Source organism: Nelumbo nucifera, chromosome 8 (assembly GCF_055504915.1).
Source record: "Nelumbo nucifera cultivar China Antique chromosome 8, China Antique-T2T, whole genome shotgun sequence".
Taxonomy (NCBI): Eukaryota; Viridiplantae; Streptophyta; class Magnoliopsida; order Proteales; family Nelumbonaceae; genus Nelumbo; species Nelumbo nucifera.
The window spans coordinates 12,282,842-12,303,631 of NC_142656.1; the positions used below are offsets into that span (position 1 = coordinate 12,282,842).

Genomic DNA, 20,790 nt, shown 5'->3' on the forward strand with positions numbered 1-20,790 from the left:
TCTTTATTATTGATTAGTGAAAGTTCTTGTTATTGATAAAAATTGAGGTGTGTGCAAACTCCAAGCCAAGCATCTTTCTTCTCTTACTTAATGACAATATTGCTGGGGCCTGTTCCCTGGTTTGTCATCCACCTGATGATGACTTCTGAATCTCCTTCCACTTAAACATTCATATATCCTGATCAGCATCCAAATCTTGGACCTCGTAAGAGAGATAAACGTTCTGCTTGATTTTTTTTTTTTGATAAATCTAAAAGTTCTGTTTGATTAGAATCACAATCACCCTCCCCAACAGAACTTGAATATACCATCACACCTTGCTAGTCTCTAAAGACACGAGCTATTCCTGAATTCCCTGGGTTATCAAAGCAACATGCATCAAAGTTCTGCTTAATGCAAGTCAAAAGACAGCGGAATCAAATTCTGAATCCTTAATGATCTATTTATAAATCTGCAACAACTTGTCAACCCCTTGATATATCAAATGACAGCTTTGTGCATTTTCTGTTAATTGGATTGCACCTATCTGATACTTTGGATTTTCATATGTTGGACATATATCAAGTAACTTTTAAAAAAAGGTCTCAGAATCCAAAGATTGGGATGTACAAATTATAACTTTTCCCTAATGCATCTTCAACTTTTCTTATTTTGCTGTCCTGCTCAGAGGATACCACTGGATTTTCTACAAGGTGAAAAATTCCGAGAAGCAGCAGATCACTATATCAGGCCTCTCTTAACCAAGGTACATATCATGTTTCTGTGCACATGTTCTATTCTGAATGGTTTCTTAGTGCTTGAGGAGCATTGCTTTGTCCTTTTTCTCCTAAAATGTCACTCATATTTGGATCTACTTTGAGAGCATGATTACTTATATTGGTTTTGGTGCTATGCATTTAGGGAGTTCCTTCGCTGTTCTCTGATCTTTATCCTTTGTATCATCACCCAGGCAAGGTTAGTCTGTTTCCTTTCAGAACACAATGAAAAAACTGGAGATATGCTTTTGGAAGTATTTTTTGTTGTTTGCTTCTGTAAGAGATTTATTTAATTGTTAATGTATTTCTAGCATTATGTTGCTTTTACAGGCAGATATTCTAGAGCAATTGATTCTTGAGTTGGAAGATTCAATTAGAAAGACTGGAGCATATCCAGGGAGGTAATGTATAATCATTGTCCTCCAATTCTTAGTGTTTGGATCTTTTATCATACTGCTGGAAAAGTGGGAAATTTCATCTTTGTTTCTTATAAAATGCTTCAAAATTTTCAAGTCGGATTGGGGTTGAGTAGGGAGATGTTTTTCTTTTAATAATAAGATCTTTTCCCCAATCTTATTTATCTGATCAATCCTTGTTAAGCTAAGTTAAGTATCTGTTTTTTCTCCTCTTATGAACTTTTAAAGGCAGGTCATGGTAAGTTGATATTTGATATACCTCCTAGAAATGGAAAGGAAAAAGCATACAATATGGTGACGAATTCTGTTTTCTCTAAATGTCAGCAAGAAAAAGTTGCTCGACAACATTTTTGAGGATAAATTTGCAATTGGCTACCAACAATAAGTTTTTTTTTTTTTCTTTTCCTTTTCTTTTAGCACTTACAAAGTAATACTTTATCTTTCCATTGCTACCATGTTTCCTATTAATCTCAAAATCCAAAGATTTGATTACTCTTTTTCAATAGCGTTTGACACATGGTTTATCTTAGGATAACAATTTTATTCCCTCGAGCATGCCAATCAGATGTTACTGGTATGCATATAATTGGAGAATGATAATATGTTGTCAACTTGCCATATTATATTTATCACATTACCAGAAGAATGTGGAAATAGACTACTTCTATCTACTTCTCTGATTCTCTTATTTTGTGTATTTCTATGTGTGTTAGACTTTTTTTTTCCTTCTCTTTTCTGAATGTGGAAATAATGAGGTATAAGAAATCTCTAAAGGGAAGAGGAGACCAAATCTGTGTTCTTGCAATATGGAGAGAAAGCATAAAATGATAGAATCACTCTAATATTAAATATTTTGTTTTGTTCAAGCTTATCACTTTCAAATTTGATTTGGAAGAACATGGTTTGTCTCTCTAAATTCTATCAATCTGCCGAAGCAATGACTAGTCATTTTAGTGCTTTTGTCAATGCAATGACAAGAGCGCATAGGCATTGACTGGCTGACAAAACAGTAATTTTAAATTGAATATATTGATGCAATCCAATAAAAAGAATGCCATTGACCATTTAGTTCACAGTTTTTATTTTGCAAACATAAAAGGGTTAAGCTGGATAGGTTAAGATAGGGAATTACATCCTTTATTTTTTAAAGAAAGAGTGCAACCTCAAGTGTTCAATGTGATGTGGCCTTTGTTTGTGGCAACTCATACCAGCTGACCATTCATTAGAAGAAAAGTTAAAAGAATTTTTCCACTGTTTTCTTTCATTTTATGCCTTTTTGTCTATTTTATATTCCATCAGCCCAATCATTTTCTGTCACAGTTATTTAAAGCAACAGCATTATATAACAAAATAAAAATATATTCTTTATTATTAAGTAATTAGAGATACAAATAAACAAGCTTTAAAATAAATTTGTGGTTGACTAGGTTGTCTAGTTGCTAAAATAGACTAGTTGGTGATTTGAGATGCAACTGTCTGTAGTAGGCATCTAGATACCCCTAACACTTGGAGATCTGGAATTAGGCTACCGACATGTCAGAAAGTTCTGCACGTTTAGACAATAAGAGAATTTGATACTAGCAATGTAAATGTGCTTCCAGATTTGAGTTGCAAAATTGCAAAGAATAGAGAGATGATTCTGTTGAGCTTTGTGCTGATATCGCTTGTTATTTATTTACATGGCATAATTAGGGAGTTATTGGGCCCAAGGTCCATAGTTTATGTTTAAGTTAAGAGTGTTTATTTAGATTTTACAAGTGCTAGCAGCAACCATTTGACCGTTTAGTTATGGATTTTACCCTGATCAATGACTGTTTAGTTTCTAGTGCTAGCAGCAACCATTTGACTAAGTTAAAACCTATCACAATTAAATAATCTATTTCTGGAATCATGTGAGGATCTAAGTTGTACAATGGTTTAATATTCTGTTGTGCATCAACTTAGTTGAATGACCAATGCTTCTATGATGCTTTTAGTCCTAGTTCAGTGACTACTCAACTCTGATGCCTGAATATTTTTTGTTTTTACCTTGATGTTGAATAATTTTATAAAGTTCTGTTTATTTTTCATATCATGAATCTCAATCTCTCCCTCCCTCCTTTCCATTTCTCTCTCTCTCACTCCCCCCCCCCCCCCCCCATTTTATACTCTGACTGAAATGGAAATATTTCATCTTGCTTGCAGGGCTGTGGAGCCTCCTTCGACGCTAATGTGGACTTTGTTTTTGTTGGCTCAGGTTTTACCCTGCAGTTGTCTTTGTTGAAATTTTTTAAGTTCCTATGTTCACTGGTCTTTTTATCAGGAATATTCTTGTTGAATCTCTGATGCAGCATTATGATAGAAGGGGCCAATTTGATATTGCTCTTACTAAAATTGATGAAGCTATTGATCATACTCCTACAGTGATTGATCTATACTCTGTCAAGGTTCGTATGACTGATCCATACTTGTCATTCCATTATAGAAAGAGCTTTAGCCCTCAGAATGAATGCTTTGTTCAGGTCAGGTATAAGATCAGCAATGTTCCAGCTGGGTCACTGGCTAGGGATGGGATAGAAAATCCTGTATTGGGGTTCTACTTACCAGGGAAAACTCTAGGGCATATATGTGTCTGGGTTCTGATATAACTTCCTTCAATGTAGTCAGGCTTTGTGGCTTCTGTACATTCTTTCATCTTTTAATAAAGTTGCCTTTTTCTAATCTCTATGACTGATCAGAGAAAAAAGGAAAAAAGGGAAAGCTCTGCAAACATTGTTTATATTTTCCATTTTCTAATTTACCCATGGTGTTTATACCTCTTAATACTAAGGTCTTCCTGTTCTACACTCTCCATTTTCTAATTTGCTTTGGCAATAGCTTTATTTGAGCTTCGCTTTGTTTAACCTTGTGTTTTTTAAGCTCTGGAATTGGAATCCCATTCCCATTTCTGGTGGAATGGCATTCCTCTATCTGAGGGAATGGTCATTCCCTCCCCCTCCCTTGGGAATGAGAATTGATTCCAGCTGATTCCGATTGCGATTCTCGTCTGAACCAAACAGGCAGGAGGAATAGACCATTCCCATTCCAAATCCAATGAATTTTGATTCTGATTCTGACTGCAAACCAAACAGACCCTTAGTTCATCCTTAATCTCCATGAAACCAAATTTTTGTTTTTTCCCACTTCATCCAATTTCTCCAACCAACCCTTCATCCGCTCTTTAGATTGCTTTGGGGTACATCACATCTAAATCTTGCTTTGATAAACTTATCATTTTGCATGTCTATAAACTTTTGTGCCTGTGGAATATGGCATGTAATGGGTGGATTAAGGAACAGCCACTATACTGATAATTCCACTTATTTATCAAAATGCTCTCTAATTTTGGTCATTCAAGTTCACTTATTGAATGTGCATGTGTATTTTTAGGCTTTTCTTATTTGGTAGCAACAATTGTTTAGGAAATTTGTTGTTTGGTTCCGATATTCATGTGAATATTATTTGTATTTTGGAGTCTTGTTGTTCTGTTTTTTAAGCAATGTTGTTGGGTGTCTTTTTCTACCTTCTCAGATTCTGGGGTTCATATTTTACCCTTTTGAGTTCTGCTTTCTGTAATTTTCTTTATATTTATGAAATATTGATGTGTAATCAAATGTATTTAGTAATGTGTAAGTACAGACATGTCAGAAGGGCCTTGCAACCTACCTTTCAAATAAAAAACAATAAACTAAATACAAAATTTGAGACTAGTGATATGTATAAATGTGTATGTGCATGTCTTTCCATTCCTCTTTCTGCCCTTCTTTCACAAATGTAAATCTTAGCCCGTATACCTTGCCATATGTTTGGAATTAGTTCATTCCATGGCACCATTTGTTTTCTTTGAAAGTTGAAAGTTTTGGGTGGCTATTATTACTTGTGCAGAATTCCTATATAAGGAGGGGTGAAGGGCTGTGACATGTATCGCGGGAAATGAACATTGGCTGCTCCAGATGTTCCCCATATGATGGACCTTGAGACAGCCTGTAGGTTGAGTTGTTGTGATGAGGAAATAATTTCCTAAACGAGTTAATTAAGCAAACTTCCAACCGGAGCAGCCACTCTCTTCCATAATCTCACTCTTCTTTAATTTCTTGTTCCTCCTTCTTCCATGGCACATATCTATGCCTACCACTTTTCTCTTCAATTCTTGGGAAGCAAGATCTATGTCCACCATTTTCTATCTCTTGTACAAATCTATATTACCTCTGCTGATGCCATCCATTATTCTAGATCCCAGAGTCTCTTAGGCAACAATAACAGTTATATAGATTCAAAAGGGTTTAGCTATCATGTTGACATTGTGTAAGACGTAAATCCCCTAGCTCTCAACCCTAAAATCCAATGGTTGAAAAAAGGTTTTCTTTTCCTTTTTTTTTCTCTTTTATTTCTTTCTATTTTAGCCATGTTGCAATTCAGGAAGATGCTTTGGTCACCTGTTCTGTTAATTTGACCTCTGCAGATTTATTGAATCTCTTTTTTGACAAATTTATGCTTTTGTTCATTAGCAGGACTATTCTTCTAATGTACTTTGTTATCTGAAGGTGGTTCTATCCTTTAGTTATTTCAGAGATTATTTGGTTGCAGGGGAGGATATTGAAGCATGCAGGTGACTTGGTAGCTGCTGCAGCTTCGGCAGATGAAGCTAGGTCTATGGACCTTGCAGATCGCTTCATAAACAGTGAATGTGTTAAGCGTATGCTTCAGGCTGATCAGGTACATCTTCATGTTCTGCAACAGTGCCCCCCCAAGAAAAGGCAAAGCTCTTGCCTTAATTTTTTACCAATTCTACGCTTCTGTATTTGTATTTTCCTTGTTGTTTTCCTATGTTCTTTTGTTCTTGTGAAACTGATGACTGATGATTGTTAATTTGTTACCCCCAAAGGTTGGATTGGCAGAAAAAACAGCTGTGTTATTCACAAAGGATGGAGATCAACATAATAACCTTCATGACATGCAGTGCATGTGGTACGATCCCTTTTCTTTGAATAGTAGCACATATAGTTTGACTGTGTTAATTCTTTGGTTTTGTATAGTTACCAACAGTAGTGTTGTTTATACATCAATTAGTTAATGGCTGATCATTTCAGTGCCACACTGATGGTGTCATTCACTACTCAGCCAATACTCATGACCCAATTGCTTTGGATGATTGATTGTTGATTAAGTAAACTAACTGTTAGTTTTATATAGTTCACTACAAAGCTATTTTTATGTCTTGTTTCTGTTTATGTCCAATCATTCAAAATAGTATTTTATAATCCTTTGTGATGGCATGTAGCTAATAAGGTATATAGAATAGAAATAAGGCATAAAATAAAAGAGGAAAGTGGGTGAGGAGAACCTTCAAAGCCTTTTTCCAGCTGGTCATATGCTGGTTTAGAGTTGTCTCAAATAAGGGAACTACCAATTGTTCTCTCTGGTGGTTGTGTGCATACCATCTCTAAAGTGTTGTTTAGAGGCTTTTTCCTCTCTTCTTCTTTCACTAACCCTAGGCCTCATTAGTTAAAGCACTGCATAGGGATGTCAAAATGACTAGTGATCTCCTTGTTGCATCTACAATATTGTCTAACAATTGCCCATAAGCTGCTAACTTTGTTGGCTTATGCATCCTGAGAAGGTATGAACTTGCTTCTGGTGAAAGTTATTGTCGACAAGGTGATCTTGGGCGAGCTTTGAAAAAATTCTTGGCTGTGGAGAAGCATTATGTGGATATGAATGAAGATCAATTTGATTTCCATTCATATTGTTTAAGAAAAATGACTCTTCGCGCCTACGTGGAAATGCTGAAATTTCAAGATCGCTTGCATTCACATGCATATTTTCATAAAGCGGCAGCTGGAGCTATCAGGTGATTTTTTTTTAATTCTTTGTTTTATGTTGAAATTTGTTTTGAGATATTTGGTTGAGTGTGTTCCCCACTTTTCTGGCTATGTGTCTGCATGCTTCTAGTGCTCAATGCAAATAATGTGGGTAAGTCTTATTTGGAAGATTTACTTTTGATGCAATGACCAAGTTTCAAGGGCAATGCTTTAAACCTCAAATCAAAGCTGACCTGGTGATGGAGCGGCTTGGCCCAACCTAGCTGGGTTGGCAGCCTGATTGGTTCAGCCTACCATTTAGTTGATCCTTGAAGCAGTTTGATTGTCAGTTTCACTGCCTTATTCTGGGCTTTGCACATTCTCTGATTTGGAAGTATGACTGGGTAGTTGAACGGACCAATTTCTAGCGTGTTTTAATCAATTAATGTCTCCACTATAAAGTTTTTCTCCAGAATACCGAGGATACCGTGGCTGTAATATATGGCAGAATTTATACCTGTGGTCTGATGGCAGTTTAGTCTCTTCTTAGAACCAACAATTCCTAAAACTGTAACTTTGTCATTTGCTAATGTCCATTTTTTATCAAATTGCGACAAATTGTGTCATGGTTAAGTTTATTCGGTTGTTTGAATACAGATGCTATTTAAAATTATATGATTCTCCATCAAAATCAGCAACTGAAGAAGATGATGAAATGTCAAAGTTGCCACCTTCTCTGAAAAAGAAAATGAGACAAAAACAGAGAAAAGCAGAAGCCCGTGCTAAGAAAGTATGGTATTCTTTTCTCCTATCATCTCTTGGTGGTATTCTTATCTAATAGACTAGAGATGATATCTTGCATTTATGTAGGAAGCTGAAGAGAAAAATGAGGAGTCAAATGCTGTTAGTGTCTCTAAATCTGGAAAGCGGCAACATACAAAACCAGTTGATCTTGATCCCAATGGAGAGAAGTTGTTGCAGGTGGTTTTAGATTCCTGGTTTATTTCTTTTTCTGGCTTTCATATATCTTACTTCTATGTGGACATTTTAATGCTGACACCATGTCAACCAGAATTTTGCAAAATTTTTGGAGATGTAACTATCATTCTGTGTTCTCTTATACAATGGTACAGGTTGAAGATCCATTATTAGAAGCTACAAAATATTTGAAGTTACTCCAAAAGCATTCTTCAGATACCTTGGATACACACTTGCTTTCTTTTGAAGTTAACATGAGAAAGCAGAAGGTGTTGCTTGCCTTTCAGGTACTTAAAATTTGACTTTGTCCTGTGTACCCTTATTTTTCATCATTTTTAGTTTTAAAAGTCTTGGTGTATGTGCATCTAGCTGCTGGCATTTAGAACATATGAGGAAAATTTATCCAAATTTGTTGGAAATTGATATGAAGAAATTTGTAACTATTTAGTTTCACATGTTATGGTGTCTTTAAGGGTGCAAATTGAAGAGCTCTGCACATGGTAGCCATTATATTGTTCCTAGTAATGGTGAATAATCTCTTTTGTGGTCATTGCCTTTGCTTTCTTGTTTCCGTGGGGATAAAATGTATACAAGAATGAATATTATACATATGCCATTCATGGAGTCAGAACAAAATTCACATTATTTATTGTTTTTTACACCTATTTAGATAGAAAAACACTCATTAAAAGGAAACATTAGTGTCAAATGTACCTTCCTCACATTCTTTATAGTATGCAACTCTATCTTCTCAGTTCTGGCAGTAAATTAGGGAAATATTCCTATTAGTGGAGCACTAGCATTCAATTTTCATGTGGAGGTCACCATTGACCTCTTTTTTTTGATAGCACCCCTTTCCTTTTTGTCTTTTTTATGAACAGTTCAGAACATTTTTAATAGAACAGTGAAGCAATTATTTATTCTGCAATGGGGTCTTGTACTCTTGCCAAGAACTACAAATATAATTATTTTATGAGATTTAGTTGGAACCTGTTAGAAAAGGTGAAACAATGAGTGCATTTATAAAACTGGATACAAAAATCGGCTTCACAAATCGTGTTTTGTTCACAAATTACAATGCTGGCATTACACATGACAACTTGTCATTGTCAACTAGATGTCTATCTTCATAAGAATCTAGTAGTTCTTCATTGGAACAACTAAATGAGTTATTCATCAAGAAAAAAAAAACAACCAAATGAGTTTCTTCTTGTGCTTAGAGAACTAATGTGTGTTATGATGTTATCGAGAGGCTTGAAAGGATACTGATGAAAGATCATGATAACACAGAGAGAGGCTAATTAATTCAGAAATGTGAAGTTTCATGTAGGACTGAGGGATGGAAAAGGACCATCTAATGAACTCAGAAATGGTGTCCAGGAGGGCACAAAAGATACTGATAAAAAACAGAGAGAGAGGCTAGAAAATATCATGTGAAGTTTCATGTGGGATCTGGGGGATGAAAAAGGAATATCTAATTAATTCAGAAATGGTGTCCAGGAGGATTAGGCCTGGAGAGACTTTAAGTTTAGGAATTTGTCTCACTGAATTAGTTGCAACACATTGGATACAGGACTGGCAAGAACAAATTTGTCCTCTTAGGTGTGATCCGGGGAAGGAGTTTACTCTCCAAACTAAACTTTTCAGATTGTATTCTATATTCTCTTCAAAACTGTCCCATTTCCTTGATATTTCCGTTCCTGGTATTTCATGGAATTCGGGATTTTGGAGAGGTATGAAGGATAGGGAATCTGAAGATCTCATAACCCCCCTCCTAGACATCTTAGAAGGGGTTCTGTTTTATGGTAATGGAAGTTGTAGTAGGGTCCAGTCAATTGATATGAGTGGAACTCTTTTCTTTTTGTGCTTCCTTTTTCAAGGCTATATGTCCTCTTGTTCCTATTGTGTTTCCAACCAAAGCAGTTTTGGAAATAAGGGGGTTCTTTTGAAAGTTTTTTGATTAATTTCTTTTGGAAGTTCTGTATTAAAAAATTAATCTGTGAGGTTACTTCAAAGGAGACCACATTGTGCTCTTACACCTCATAGGTGTTATCTCTGCGAAGCTAATATAAGATCACTTTATATTTGCCAATCTCCTGTAACGTCCAAGAGGGAGAAGGATCATGTTCTGACTGCCAATGTACTAGGGCTACATTACTGTGGTCCATTTAGGAGGAGAGAAATCCCTGATTATTGTCAGATAAGGACAGAATGTTGGAGGCCTTGATTACTTGTTCACAACAAGAGTAGCTGATTGATTACAGATATGAAGAATTCAAGGATTTCACTACTGATGACATCATCAAGAACTAAGGGTTCATTTGGTTCATGGCCAGAGTCGGAATCAAAATCCCCTAGAATCATAATCAGATCCACCTATTCCCTGTCTGTTTGGTTCAAACAGGAACCAGAATTGGATTCCATAAGATGGAATGAGATAAATAGGATTTGGGGTAAGCCGGTAAAGGTACATAGGATTTGGGGATTTTTTAAGTAACTTGTCTTTTTTTAGCCCAGATGGAATGAGATTTTCATTCCCAAGAGGGGAGGCCAGAATGGCCATTCCCTCAAATGAGAGAACGTCATTCCATGAGGAATGGGAATCAGAATCCCATTCCACCCAACCAAACGGATGGAATAGGAATGGCCCATTCTGATTCCGATTCTAGACCCCTATTCCTGCTAACCAAACAGACCCTAAGAAGCTCTCGACTGATATGGAATAGTCGCCCTGCAGAAGATTCCCTTAAGCTGCACCTGATGGTTGCTGTATCAACAATTTTAGGAGATCAATGGACAGAGTAGTCAGAAATCATAGTGAAGATATCATACCAGTGGTAGTCAGGCCCCATTGCAGTGTGGACTGCAATAGAGGTAGAACTGTTATTCATGCTTCAATGTCTGAGACATTGTTCTTCTCTAAACCTTTGAGGTAGAGACGTGCTGCTAATGCACTAGCAAATGAAATAATAGAGACTTTATTCTTCTGCACTCTTATAATTTTTCTGAAATAATAAAATTTTTACCTTATCATTAATGATTAAAAAAGCTAACCAAATTTCCCAGGGAATGTGATTGGTCAGTTAAGCATTGTGTAAGCAAATTTACAATCTTCAGACATTTAAATTGATTATTGAAATGGAATAGTTGTATTTTTTTTTTTTATTCTGCACAGTTTCATAATTTATTGATGGATATAATTTCTCCTTTCTTTTCAGGCTGTAAAGCAGTTGCTTAGGTTGGATGCAGATAATCCCGACACTCATCGATGCTTGGTATGCCAACTCTCCTGATATGATAAACGAGGAATTAAATGCAAATCACAAATGATCTTATTATCATCTTCATTTGCTAATCTTGGACCTACTGCAGATAAGATTCTTCCATAAGGTGGATAGCATGGCAGCTCCAGTGACTGATTCCGAGAAACTCATTTGGAAGGTCTTGGAAGCAGAGCGCCCTGATCTGAGGTTCCTATTGGCATATCATTTTCTTGATATAAATTTGTTTAATTCTTAAGACTTTGAAATATCAATAGTGACTTTGTTCTTGCAGTCAATTGCATGGGAAATCTCTGATTGAAGCAAATAGCTGCTTCCTTGAGAAACATAAAGGTTTTTATCTTCTTTCCCCATCCGTATGGACAGACACAGTATGACAGTACTATAGTTGAAAAGTTTTTTGCTGATTCTTTTATTCTTTTTGCATTTTTTTTTCGAAGATTCCTTGTTGCATAGAGCATCAGCTGCAGAAATGTTGTTTGTTTTGGATCCTGAAAAGAAAACTGAAGCTATAAAACTTGTTGAAGATTCAACGAACAGTCCGGTGCAAGCGTAATGTCTCTTTCCATGATTTATGCAGTTTATATTGTTTGAACTGTTTTCCCAACAGATCCAATAACTAAAAAGTGAATCACAAAGATTGAAGCGTTGGTTGTTTTGCTAACCAGAAACGGAGCATTGAGAGCAGTGAAGGAATGGAAGCTCAAGGATTGTATTGCAGTCCACAAACTCCTTGAAACAGTCCTCAGTGATCCCGATGCCGCATCTAGTAAGTCTCATATATCATCTTCCACTTCCATGTTTGACACAATACTGTGTCAAAATACTCAAGCCTATCAAACTCAGTTGTATCATCTTTGTTGGAACATCATGTCCATTCATAGATTGGATGTATTCCCTCTGTTCAAAGCTCTGTTCAATTGGGAATCAACATAGGTCAGGAAACTGTTTGTGCATGTTACTAAAATGGCCATTTCTCTTGCAGGATGGAAAACACGATGTGCTGAATATTTCCCTTTCTCAACATACTTTGAAGGTACACGCAGCTCAGCCTTCTCCAAATCTGCTGACCATCAAGAAGCTGGCACAAGTGGAGATTCTCACTCCTTGAATGGAAAATTAGAGGATTTCAACAATCTAACCATCTAATATCACGTCTGCACCTTACCTTGAAGAATTATAGATCCAAGAGAGCATAGAGAAAGTGCCACAAAAGTCTGAATCACGCTGGGCTTGGGGACAAAGGATGTGGTACCCGACGACTCCTAAGGAGGGAAGCTCATGCGGAAATATTTGTCCTTGAGGTTTTGTCAGCAAATGCTATGAGACTCTTTTTTCCTGATGGCCATTTCTTCCACCCGGTTGCTGGATGGATTCCGTTTAAAATGTGTATACTTTGTTAGTTGGTTGTGTTGTGAGGGTTGCTGAATCGTATACCCAACTCTGTTGAATCAGAATCCTAGATAGTGGGGTTATAAAACGTGCAGCGTTTCGACTTTCGAGGCTATAAATGTTTTAAGGTCAAGGGGAGCGCTGATACGTGTCTTGGGTACTGGTCCTGCATCCGGTCATAATGTTGAGCAACAACATTTTGCCCTGATGAGTCTATCTCCAGTGTTTGTTGTACTCAACTTTTGATTTTCTTGGCCATTGTCTCAAGTTATTGTACCACAACATGGAAAATTTTGGCATGATTTCATATTGTACCAATTGAATTTGCAGCGATGATCAACAAGCAGCGTTGGGAGTGAAGAGAAATAATAAGTTTACATTTTGTTATTGTGTGATCAAGTCTGTTCTGTCTCTGTAGGGGTTTCCTCGTCTTGGCAATCTGTTACTCGTACCCTTCTGTACAAAGGCATGACCCTACTAATAAAATCCCCCTGATTCAAAACTGTTAAAATTCTGCGTATTTCATCAGGCATTCATGAAGAGTGCATGTTGCAGGTGAATGTGCCTTAAAACCCTCTTCTATAAGAAATACATCTTTGGGGCCTCACACCCAAAAACAAACACTGAAATATCAAGGTCTGATCTCTGAGAAAATTCATTCCAGAACACTTTGGGGCAAAGGCCAAAGGGTCGTGGTTGTTGTAGGAGTTATTGGTGCTAGCGTGGATTTTTCTTTGTATTAATTTAATGCTGTGTCTGGTTTGAAGGAAAAGGTAGGGAAAGGAATGGAAAGGTGGAGAAACTTGTACAAACTACAAACCTTGTATGGGTTTCCCTACTTTTCCCTTTGCCTTTTCCTTCAAACCAACACAGCCCAAGGGATTATACTTAAATAAGGCTGTAGTGTAGTGCTGCAGCAAAGTCAAAAACCCATTCTAGAGCTAGAAACCTATGGTTTTTTTTTTTGTTTTTTTTGTATATTGCAATGTAATTACACCTTTGGCAAATAATGCTGGTCCATGCAAGGCGTGATTGCCATTCAATTGGAGCCTCACTGAGCTGATTCAAGAAATTTCCTCTTAATTGTCAATGAATTTCGTTGAGATCATTCTTCCCGTTTAAATTACATCTCATGTAATGCACCGATTCAATGGAGTTCACTGGATGTAGGTCATGTGCCAAGGAACCTATTTGTTTGTTCAATTTTCTTCTATATTGAGCTCCATGGAATACATCCTTTTTGGGCTAATACGTTAGTGGGCCACTCCACTTGGTCCCACCCAAGAATCTTTCATCTTGATGGGCCCAACATGTATACCCTTGATGGGCCCAAGCAAGGTTCAAAATATCGATACGTTCGATACGCCAGTAAGGGTGTATCGGGTGAATCGATACTGTTTTTTTTTTTAATTTTTTTTTTGAAACCGGTTCAAGGGGGACGGTTTAGGGCTCTTCCACCCCCTGAACTGGTTAGACCCCCGATACACCCACTATAAAGACGTTTTGGAGGGGTCCCGGAATGATACGTACATGTCGATACTTTGAACCTTGGGCCCAAGTACACAAGATGTGCTCATGCTTACAGATAGGAATCAATCCTGAAAGCAAAGCATGAACCCTATTTGACCCTGTGCAAATAATGGGCAAAATTGCATCAACCATGCGATTTTGCCAATTATTAAAAGCAGATAGAGCAAAATGCTGGGAAACATACGATTATGTGAATATGGCGGCCGGTGGAAAATTAGAAAAAAGTTGTGGATCCAATAGAATCTGAATTTGGTGCTATTTTGGAAGCCCTTTCTTTTTGTTATTTCTCAAGGACGGAAGGGATTCAAAAACCGTCATAGAAGGATGCAATGCAATGGTTCAACATCCTATGGACTTTTTTGAAATGGCTTCACAAAGTTTTATGATTTAGTATGTGTTTGGTATAGTTTCTGTTTACTAAATAAATGTTTATATTTGATTTGTCTTCAAACCTGAAAAAAATACTTGATAAATCATTTATGGATAACTAGGTGCCACATCAGCGAAACAGTAAAAAATGTTATTTATGGATAACTTGATAAATCTTTGGGGAAGCGTTAAAATGATGATTTCTCCAATAGTTGATGCACACATAAATCAAAACTCACTTTTGTGAATATCAATGCATATGGATGAATACAAATAAAAAAATGTTAATTTGACGATGACATAACAATATTTTGATAAATGCCTATCACAAAATGCCCACATGACAAAAGCTTAATGTTTGTTAAATTTGTATACAAAGACCTTGACGTTAGACACTCATACCGTTGCACAAAAAGCTAAGTCTATTTGGGGAAAGATTAATTATGTGGAACTTTGCCCCGGATTGGGCTCTGCCTTTTGTTTGTAATCCTGTTAGTGTTTAGTAATAAGTTGCACAGACCTTCAAGCAAGCAACTAGTAGCTACCAAGCAATTAACGGTGCTGTTAAATTTGTTTACAAGCGCAAAAAACGTTTTGTTTGTAGTCCTGTTTAGCATACGGCTGCAAGTTGGGCCGAGTTGATGATCGGGTTGGGTTAGGGTTGACCCCTTGGGCAACCCGACCCCCTATTGTACTAGACTACTAGTCTACAACTCTATTACACATCATATATATACATACATACACTGATTTGTTTAGATGCATGATAGTTGTATAACCCCCCTACATACTATCATGTCTTTCTTTAAGTTATTCACATGTACTTGATTACTTGTCTTTTATTAGTGATTCAAATTTTTTGTTTGATCCTATGAATTGTTATTAGTGATTTTATTTCCATAATTTTATGTTTCATTATTGTTGATTTCATAAATTTATATTTTTGAGAAAAATTCTGTCATAAGTCATAATTCATGATAAATAATTACTTATTTTTCTACTAGATTTTAAGGGATGGGAAGGTTGGGTTGGGCCCAACCCGAGCCCAACCCAACCCGAAGTTGACATCGGGTTGGGTTAGGGTTGAGTAGGTCGGGTTGGGTTAGGGTTAGGGTTGGGGGTTTAGAACATCGGGTTGGGCTAGGGTTGGCCCCAACCTGACCTAACTTGGCTTGACTCGCAGCCCTAGTTTAGCGGTTTAGCCCCGGACTCACCACTCACCAATACTCATACGGGCGGCAGTGGCACACCTAGTTCTTGGACAGAACAAGTTCACTGGTCCCATATTAGCAAGCTTGTCAAATCCTTTTGACTCTTTTATGCTTTTTGGGAAAATCTATGATGCGGAAAAGATATGGTATGGGAAGAGTTTTAATCAATCAAAACCCACCCATGAATTTTGATGAATAAACTTGATCGGGTACAACGTTTATCATGGTTTTTAAAACTGACCCAGAGACCGAACCAGTCAGGGGTCCGGTTACCGGGTCAAACGGTCGGCCCGTTCAGACAAAAAAAATAAAAATAAAAAACGGACAAAACCGTTCGAACGGTTAACCGCCCAAGTCAGCGGTTTGCTGACCAAAATCAATGGTTTTTTGAGAAATCCCGGTTTTGAGGAAAAACAGAATCGGTCTACTAACCAGTTCCCGTTTTTCTGGTCCAATCGTCCAGTCCAGTCCGATTTTGAAAACCATAATGTTTATGATTCCAGTTGATTGGTCAGAAGTTTTTCAGATATCATATTTTTTCCATATCATAGTCGAACCCTTTTATGCTTTGTGTATATTGGGTAATGTTTGGAGCCAGTATCTTTCTCCAGTGCCATTTTGAGAGAAAGAAGTGCTGCATTGGTATGCCGTTTTTTGATTTGTTTGCTGTTTGAACCGTAGCTGCTGCCATATAGGCATTTTTCAGTGCCACATCAGAACTCAGACCACACCATTTCTCGGTTTCTTAGGTGTGATCTGAGAAAACGTTTTTCTAGAAAATGGCACCAGTTCCAAACATTACTTTAGTAGACAATATAACCAACTGGCCCTTCTTTTTTACTATTTTTTTTTTTTTGGCTTATATGAACCGTGCATAGTTGTACTTTCCAACAGACTGAAATGGAGGATTCTTGTTTTTCTCAGTTTAGTCTTGAGAATTTGTGCTTGCTGGATCTGATCTATTATGGAGGATACTCCCTTTACCTTAGCTTCCTTGTGTGGAATAATAATGCAGTGCGTGCTTGTTATGAACGGAATTGGTGTTCGAGTTTCCTGGGCGGGTCATCCAACTGTAGAAAAACTTCGATACCATGGTTGGTTACTGGGATTTCAGATAAAACACTTCACTGATTATCAGTCTACCACCAAACTAAACTATGTAAATCTCTATTGCAATTAAATCAACTGTAAGCTGCCAAGTTCATCATTGAAATGCATTGGTATTTCCATTACTAAATCTAATTAGGTTTCGAGAAGATTGTTGTTGAGAAGCCAGTTATTGCTCTTGCCAATTTCTGAATCGAACAACTGGTTCTGATTCATTTAACTATGACAATTGACAACCATTAATTTGGATAAAATCAATCTCACTAAGATTATCAGTTTACATAATTACATTCTACTACATTTGCTCGATGCTTGTTTGCTTACCGTAGATCCATCGTCTCAATAATCTACTTCACTGATATGTTCATTAATCCATGCATCTAAATCATTTTCATCGAGTATAAAGCGATCTCGTTTTCCCCGTCAATGAATTCCCGAGCTTCCCTTCCCCTCAGCTATTGGATGTAAATGTTATGGTCCTGCGCATAGGAGATTACAGAAGAGAATTCTCCTCACTCTTTTGTGGGACTGAATGGGTGATTTGTCCTTCCTTGCGTGTAGACCCTATTGTGGGATTGAATGGGTGATTTGTCCAAGAGACCACCCGAACTCTCCTCACTCTTTTTCTTGGCTGAAAAACTGAATGCTTTATTTCAATTTGTAGCTCCTTAAATAAGAGATTACAGAAGAGAATTCCTTGTTGGATTCGGCTAGGCTAGGGTAATCCAACTTAAACTAAAACTCCTAATTACCTACTCCTAATGGTAATACAACTCCTACTTAAGAAGATAAGACAAGGATAAGGGATAGGATAAGATAAGATAAGGGATAGGGATAAGATAAGGATAAGGTAAGCTGGCGGCGAGTTGGCTTGACGTGTCCAGATAAGGGTGGGCCCACCCCTATGAGCTGTCGTGTGGCTCCCGCTCTGCTGTTGCTGCTGGGTGCGTGTGCGCGGCTCATGGTGCCGTTGTCGCGCGGTGCGTGCACGCAGTGCTGCTGCCGCGCAGTGCGTGCGCACAACTCATGGTGCCGCTGCCGTGCGGTGTCGGGCGTGTGCGCGGTGCGTGCTGCGTGCCATGGTGTCGCTGCCGTGCGGTGCCGCCGTGCGGTGCGTGTAGTGCGCGCTACTGCCTGGCGGTGCGCGTTGCGCGCTATCTGTGCGTGCTGCTACCTATGACTACTCCGCAGTGCGCTGCCGGATGGTGTGCCCATAACATTACACCCCTCCCGGACTACGAGCTTGTCCTCAAGCTCGTGTTTAGGATACATGGCTTGGGACTCTGCGAATGAATCAAAGGGCTGCACGCTATTTCTTAGTCCACCAACAGTATGAACAACAGGGACTGCCCCGTCTCTCAGTGCATAACGCTGGACTATTTGATGCAGACCCCCGCCACCTTCTTTAGTTTTCAGCTCCCAGGCGTAACCATGGCTTACAGTGACTCCCCGCTCTGCTGCACTCAGGCCAGCCGCAAGGCCATTGAAGTGTTCCCTACCTCCTGGGTCATATAGTTTGAAGTAGTTTTGTGGAAGATCCACATAACAGAAATCACGTACTGGACCATGACCCCGGTGTGCTATGTTGTGGATCATAAGAATGCATCGAGTATGCTTACAGTCGAGGACCTCAAGGGCGGCCTTACCGAAGAGGACCATGCGTTTTAAAATATCCTCTCGGCCTTCCCCATATATATTTTCCTCAATATTACGAAACATAGGGTTGTCCATGAACACAAAATCTATGTCATCAGTATAAGCTTGGAAGAAAATTACCTCTATATCATGCCCCTCCACCTTACATCTCTTGCACACTCCTGTTTCTTGGATTTCTGTATACTTACCATACTGTGGTGCCGCAACCATAGCTTTATATCCACGCCGAGCCAAGGCCTTCGGTAAAGCCCAGCAACATCGCCAAGCCCACCTGTCTCCGTCAAAGGAGCGCATTCTGCGGGTTCTACTATAATGTTTGTGACATCGTCCCCGACCAAAGGAGGAGACTTTACAGTTTCATCCTCCGTGCGTTGATCCTTGGAAATAACTGCGGCTGTAGGGGCAGCGATCTGTTGTTCGCTACATGCCACTGCCCAGCTCGGACGGCGTCTGTTGGTGTTGGCGATTCCCTCCGAACTCATTTCTTTGTTGGAGAGGAATGCTTCCAGCAGGCATCGCATCTCCCGGACGTCTTCCCTGACTTCACGAACCTCCATGCTGGTTTCTGCAAGTTGGTGTTCCAGTTCGTGGACTTTGGAAGACAGCTGCTCCATATCGCCCGGGACGTTTGGCTCTGATACCAATTTGTTATGGTCCCGCGCATAGGATCCCATCACGGGTCGGTCCACGGTGCGAAAGCCCTGCTTCCCTTGCGTCTTCCCTTGCGTGCAGACCCTATTGCGGACTGAATGGGTGATTTGTCCAAGAGACCACCCGAACTCTCCCCACTCTTTTCTTGGCTGAAAAACTGAATGCTTTATTTCAATTCGTAGCTCCTTAAATAGGAGATTACAGAAGAGAATTCCTTGTTGGATTCGGCTAGGCTAGGGTAATCCAACTTAAACTAAAACTCCTAATGGTAACACAATTCCTACTTAAGAAGATAAGATAAGAATAAGGGATAGGATAAGATAAGGGATAGGGATAAGATAAGGATAAGGTAAGTTGGCGGCGAGTTGGCTTGACGTGTCTAGATAATGGTGGGCCCACCCCTATGAGCTGTCGTGTGGGCCCCGCTCTGCTACTACTGCCGGGTGCGTGCGTGCGGCTCATGGTGCCGCTACCGTGCGGTGCCGGGCATGTGCGCGGTGCGTGCTGTCGTGCAGTGCGCGCTGCTGCCTGGCGGTGCATGTTGCACGCCATGATGCCGGGTGGGTGTGCGGTGCATGCCGCCGTGCGGTGCGCGCTATCGGTGCCTGCTGCTGTGCGGCCTGCCGTGCGTGCTGCTGCTTATGACTGCTCCGCAGTGCGCTGCCGGATGGTGTGCCCATAACAGTAAACATGTTATAGATTCTATGCCTACGCCTATTATACTGGTTAGTTTCCGCACGACCATAATTCACTTGGTAGTTGCTTCTTTCGATTACAGACAGATACAGTTCATTCCCAAATACCAGACTAGAGTATCGTCCATTCTGTTGGTTAGTCTTCTTCGTCTGTTCTCTTTATATGAGAGTTGGCCCAATTGTGTCCCAGGGGCCAGGGTGAGATTCTTTTGGCTGTGTTTGGTTGCAGTGCAAAACTATGGTAGTGCAAATGTTTTGGGCATAAGTTTTGATTTATTTTTGTTTCAAATTTTACCTTATTTTGTTTGATTGCAATAAAAATGAAATAAATTGAGGCCCAAAGTAAAAAAAAAAAAAAAAAAAAAAAAGTAAAATCCAAAACAAAATTAAACTATTTTTTTTTATTTGTACTCTCATACATTTGTACTAGTGCAAAGAAAATTACACTGCAATAAAATACAGCCTTTGGGCTGGAATCCGCTTACGATGAACACAACTCTGAAATTCTGACCCCTGAGAATTCTCGGTACTGAAGACAAAATCCCAACATCATTTTGGTTATTTAGTTTGTTTCTTTGTTTGAATCTGATCCAAATATATTAGAACTACTTTTTAGAAACTATTTGCTTTGGCGTTAATAAGCTCCAAACTCATCGCAGCTTCTTTCTCCTTATAATAAGACTTGCTAGAAGCCTAGAAGGGCGCTTCATGTATATATGGAACCTTAAATATATTTTATTAGAGAGTAATTAAATTCAAATTATATTTTATATTTTATTCTTATAATTAAAAAAAAATTAAATTAAAAAATTAGGATATTTTAATCAAATAAAAGTTTTACACTCTTATTCACACTTTTACTACAAGTCAACACATATCCGGCCCCTAGTAGCCAATGTGCCTTTGTATATCTTTTTTGTCTGTTTGGGT

General features: G+C 38.6%; 1 protein-coding gene across 1 annotated transcript in view; it reads left to right on the forward strand.

Annotated features, from left to right (window-relative positions):
* The window catches only part of LOC104592287 (N-terminal acetyltransferase A complex auxiliary subunit NAA15), a 52,299-nt gene extending 39,259 nt beyond the window's left edge, over positions 1–13,040 (forward strand). Inside the window, exons 10-26 of the mRNA XM_010251574.3 lie at positions 668–745; positions 901–954; positions 1,086–1,156; positions 3,356–3,407; positions 3,502–3,597; positions 5,777–5,905; positions 6,075–6,157; positions 6,810–7,040; positions 7,648–7,780; positions 7,861–7,971; positions 8,124–8,255; positions 11,187–11,243; positions 11,341–11,438; positions 11,524–11,582; positions 11,690–11,801; positions 11,918–12,018; positions 12,235–13,040. Of these exons, the coding sequence (XP_010249876.1) occupies positions 668–745; positions 901–954; positions 1,086–1,156; positions 3,356–3,407; positions 3,502–3,597; positions 5,777–5,905; positions 6,075–6,157; positions 6,810–7,040; positions 7,648–7,780; positions 7,861–7,971; positions 8,124–8,255; positions 11,187–11,243; positions 11,341–11,438; positions 11,524–11,582; positions 11,690–11,801; positions 11,918–12,018; positions 12,235–12,398 (1,761 nt within the window). The 3' untranslated portion in view covers positions 12,399–13,040. The remainder of the gene's footprint in view (positions 1–667; positions 746–900; positions 955–1,085; positions 1,157–3,355; positions 3,408–3,501; positions 3,598–5,776; positions 5,906–6,074; positions 6,158–6,809; positions 7,041–7,647; positions 7,781–7,860; positions 7,972–8,123; positions 8,256–11,186; positions 11,244–11,340; positions 11,439–11,523; positions 11,583–11,689; positions 11,802–11,917; positions 12,019–12,234) is intronic.
* Positions 13,041–20,790: the final 7,750 nt, after the last annotated feature.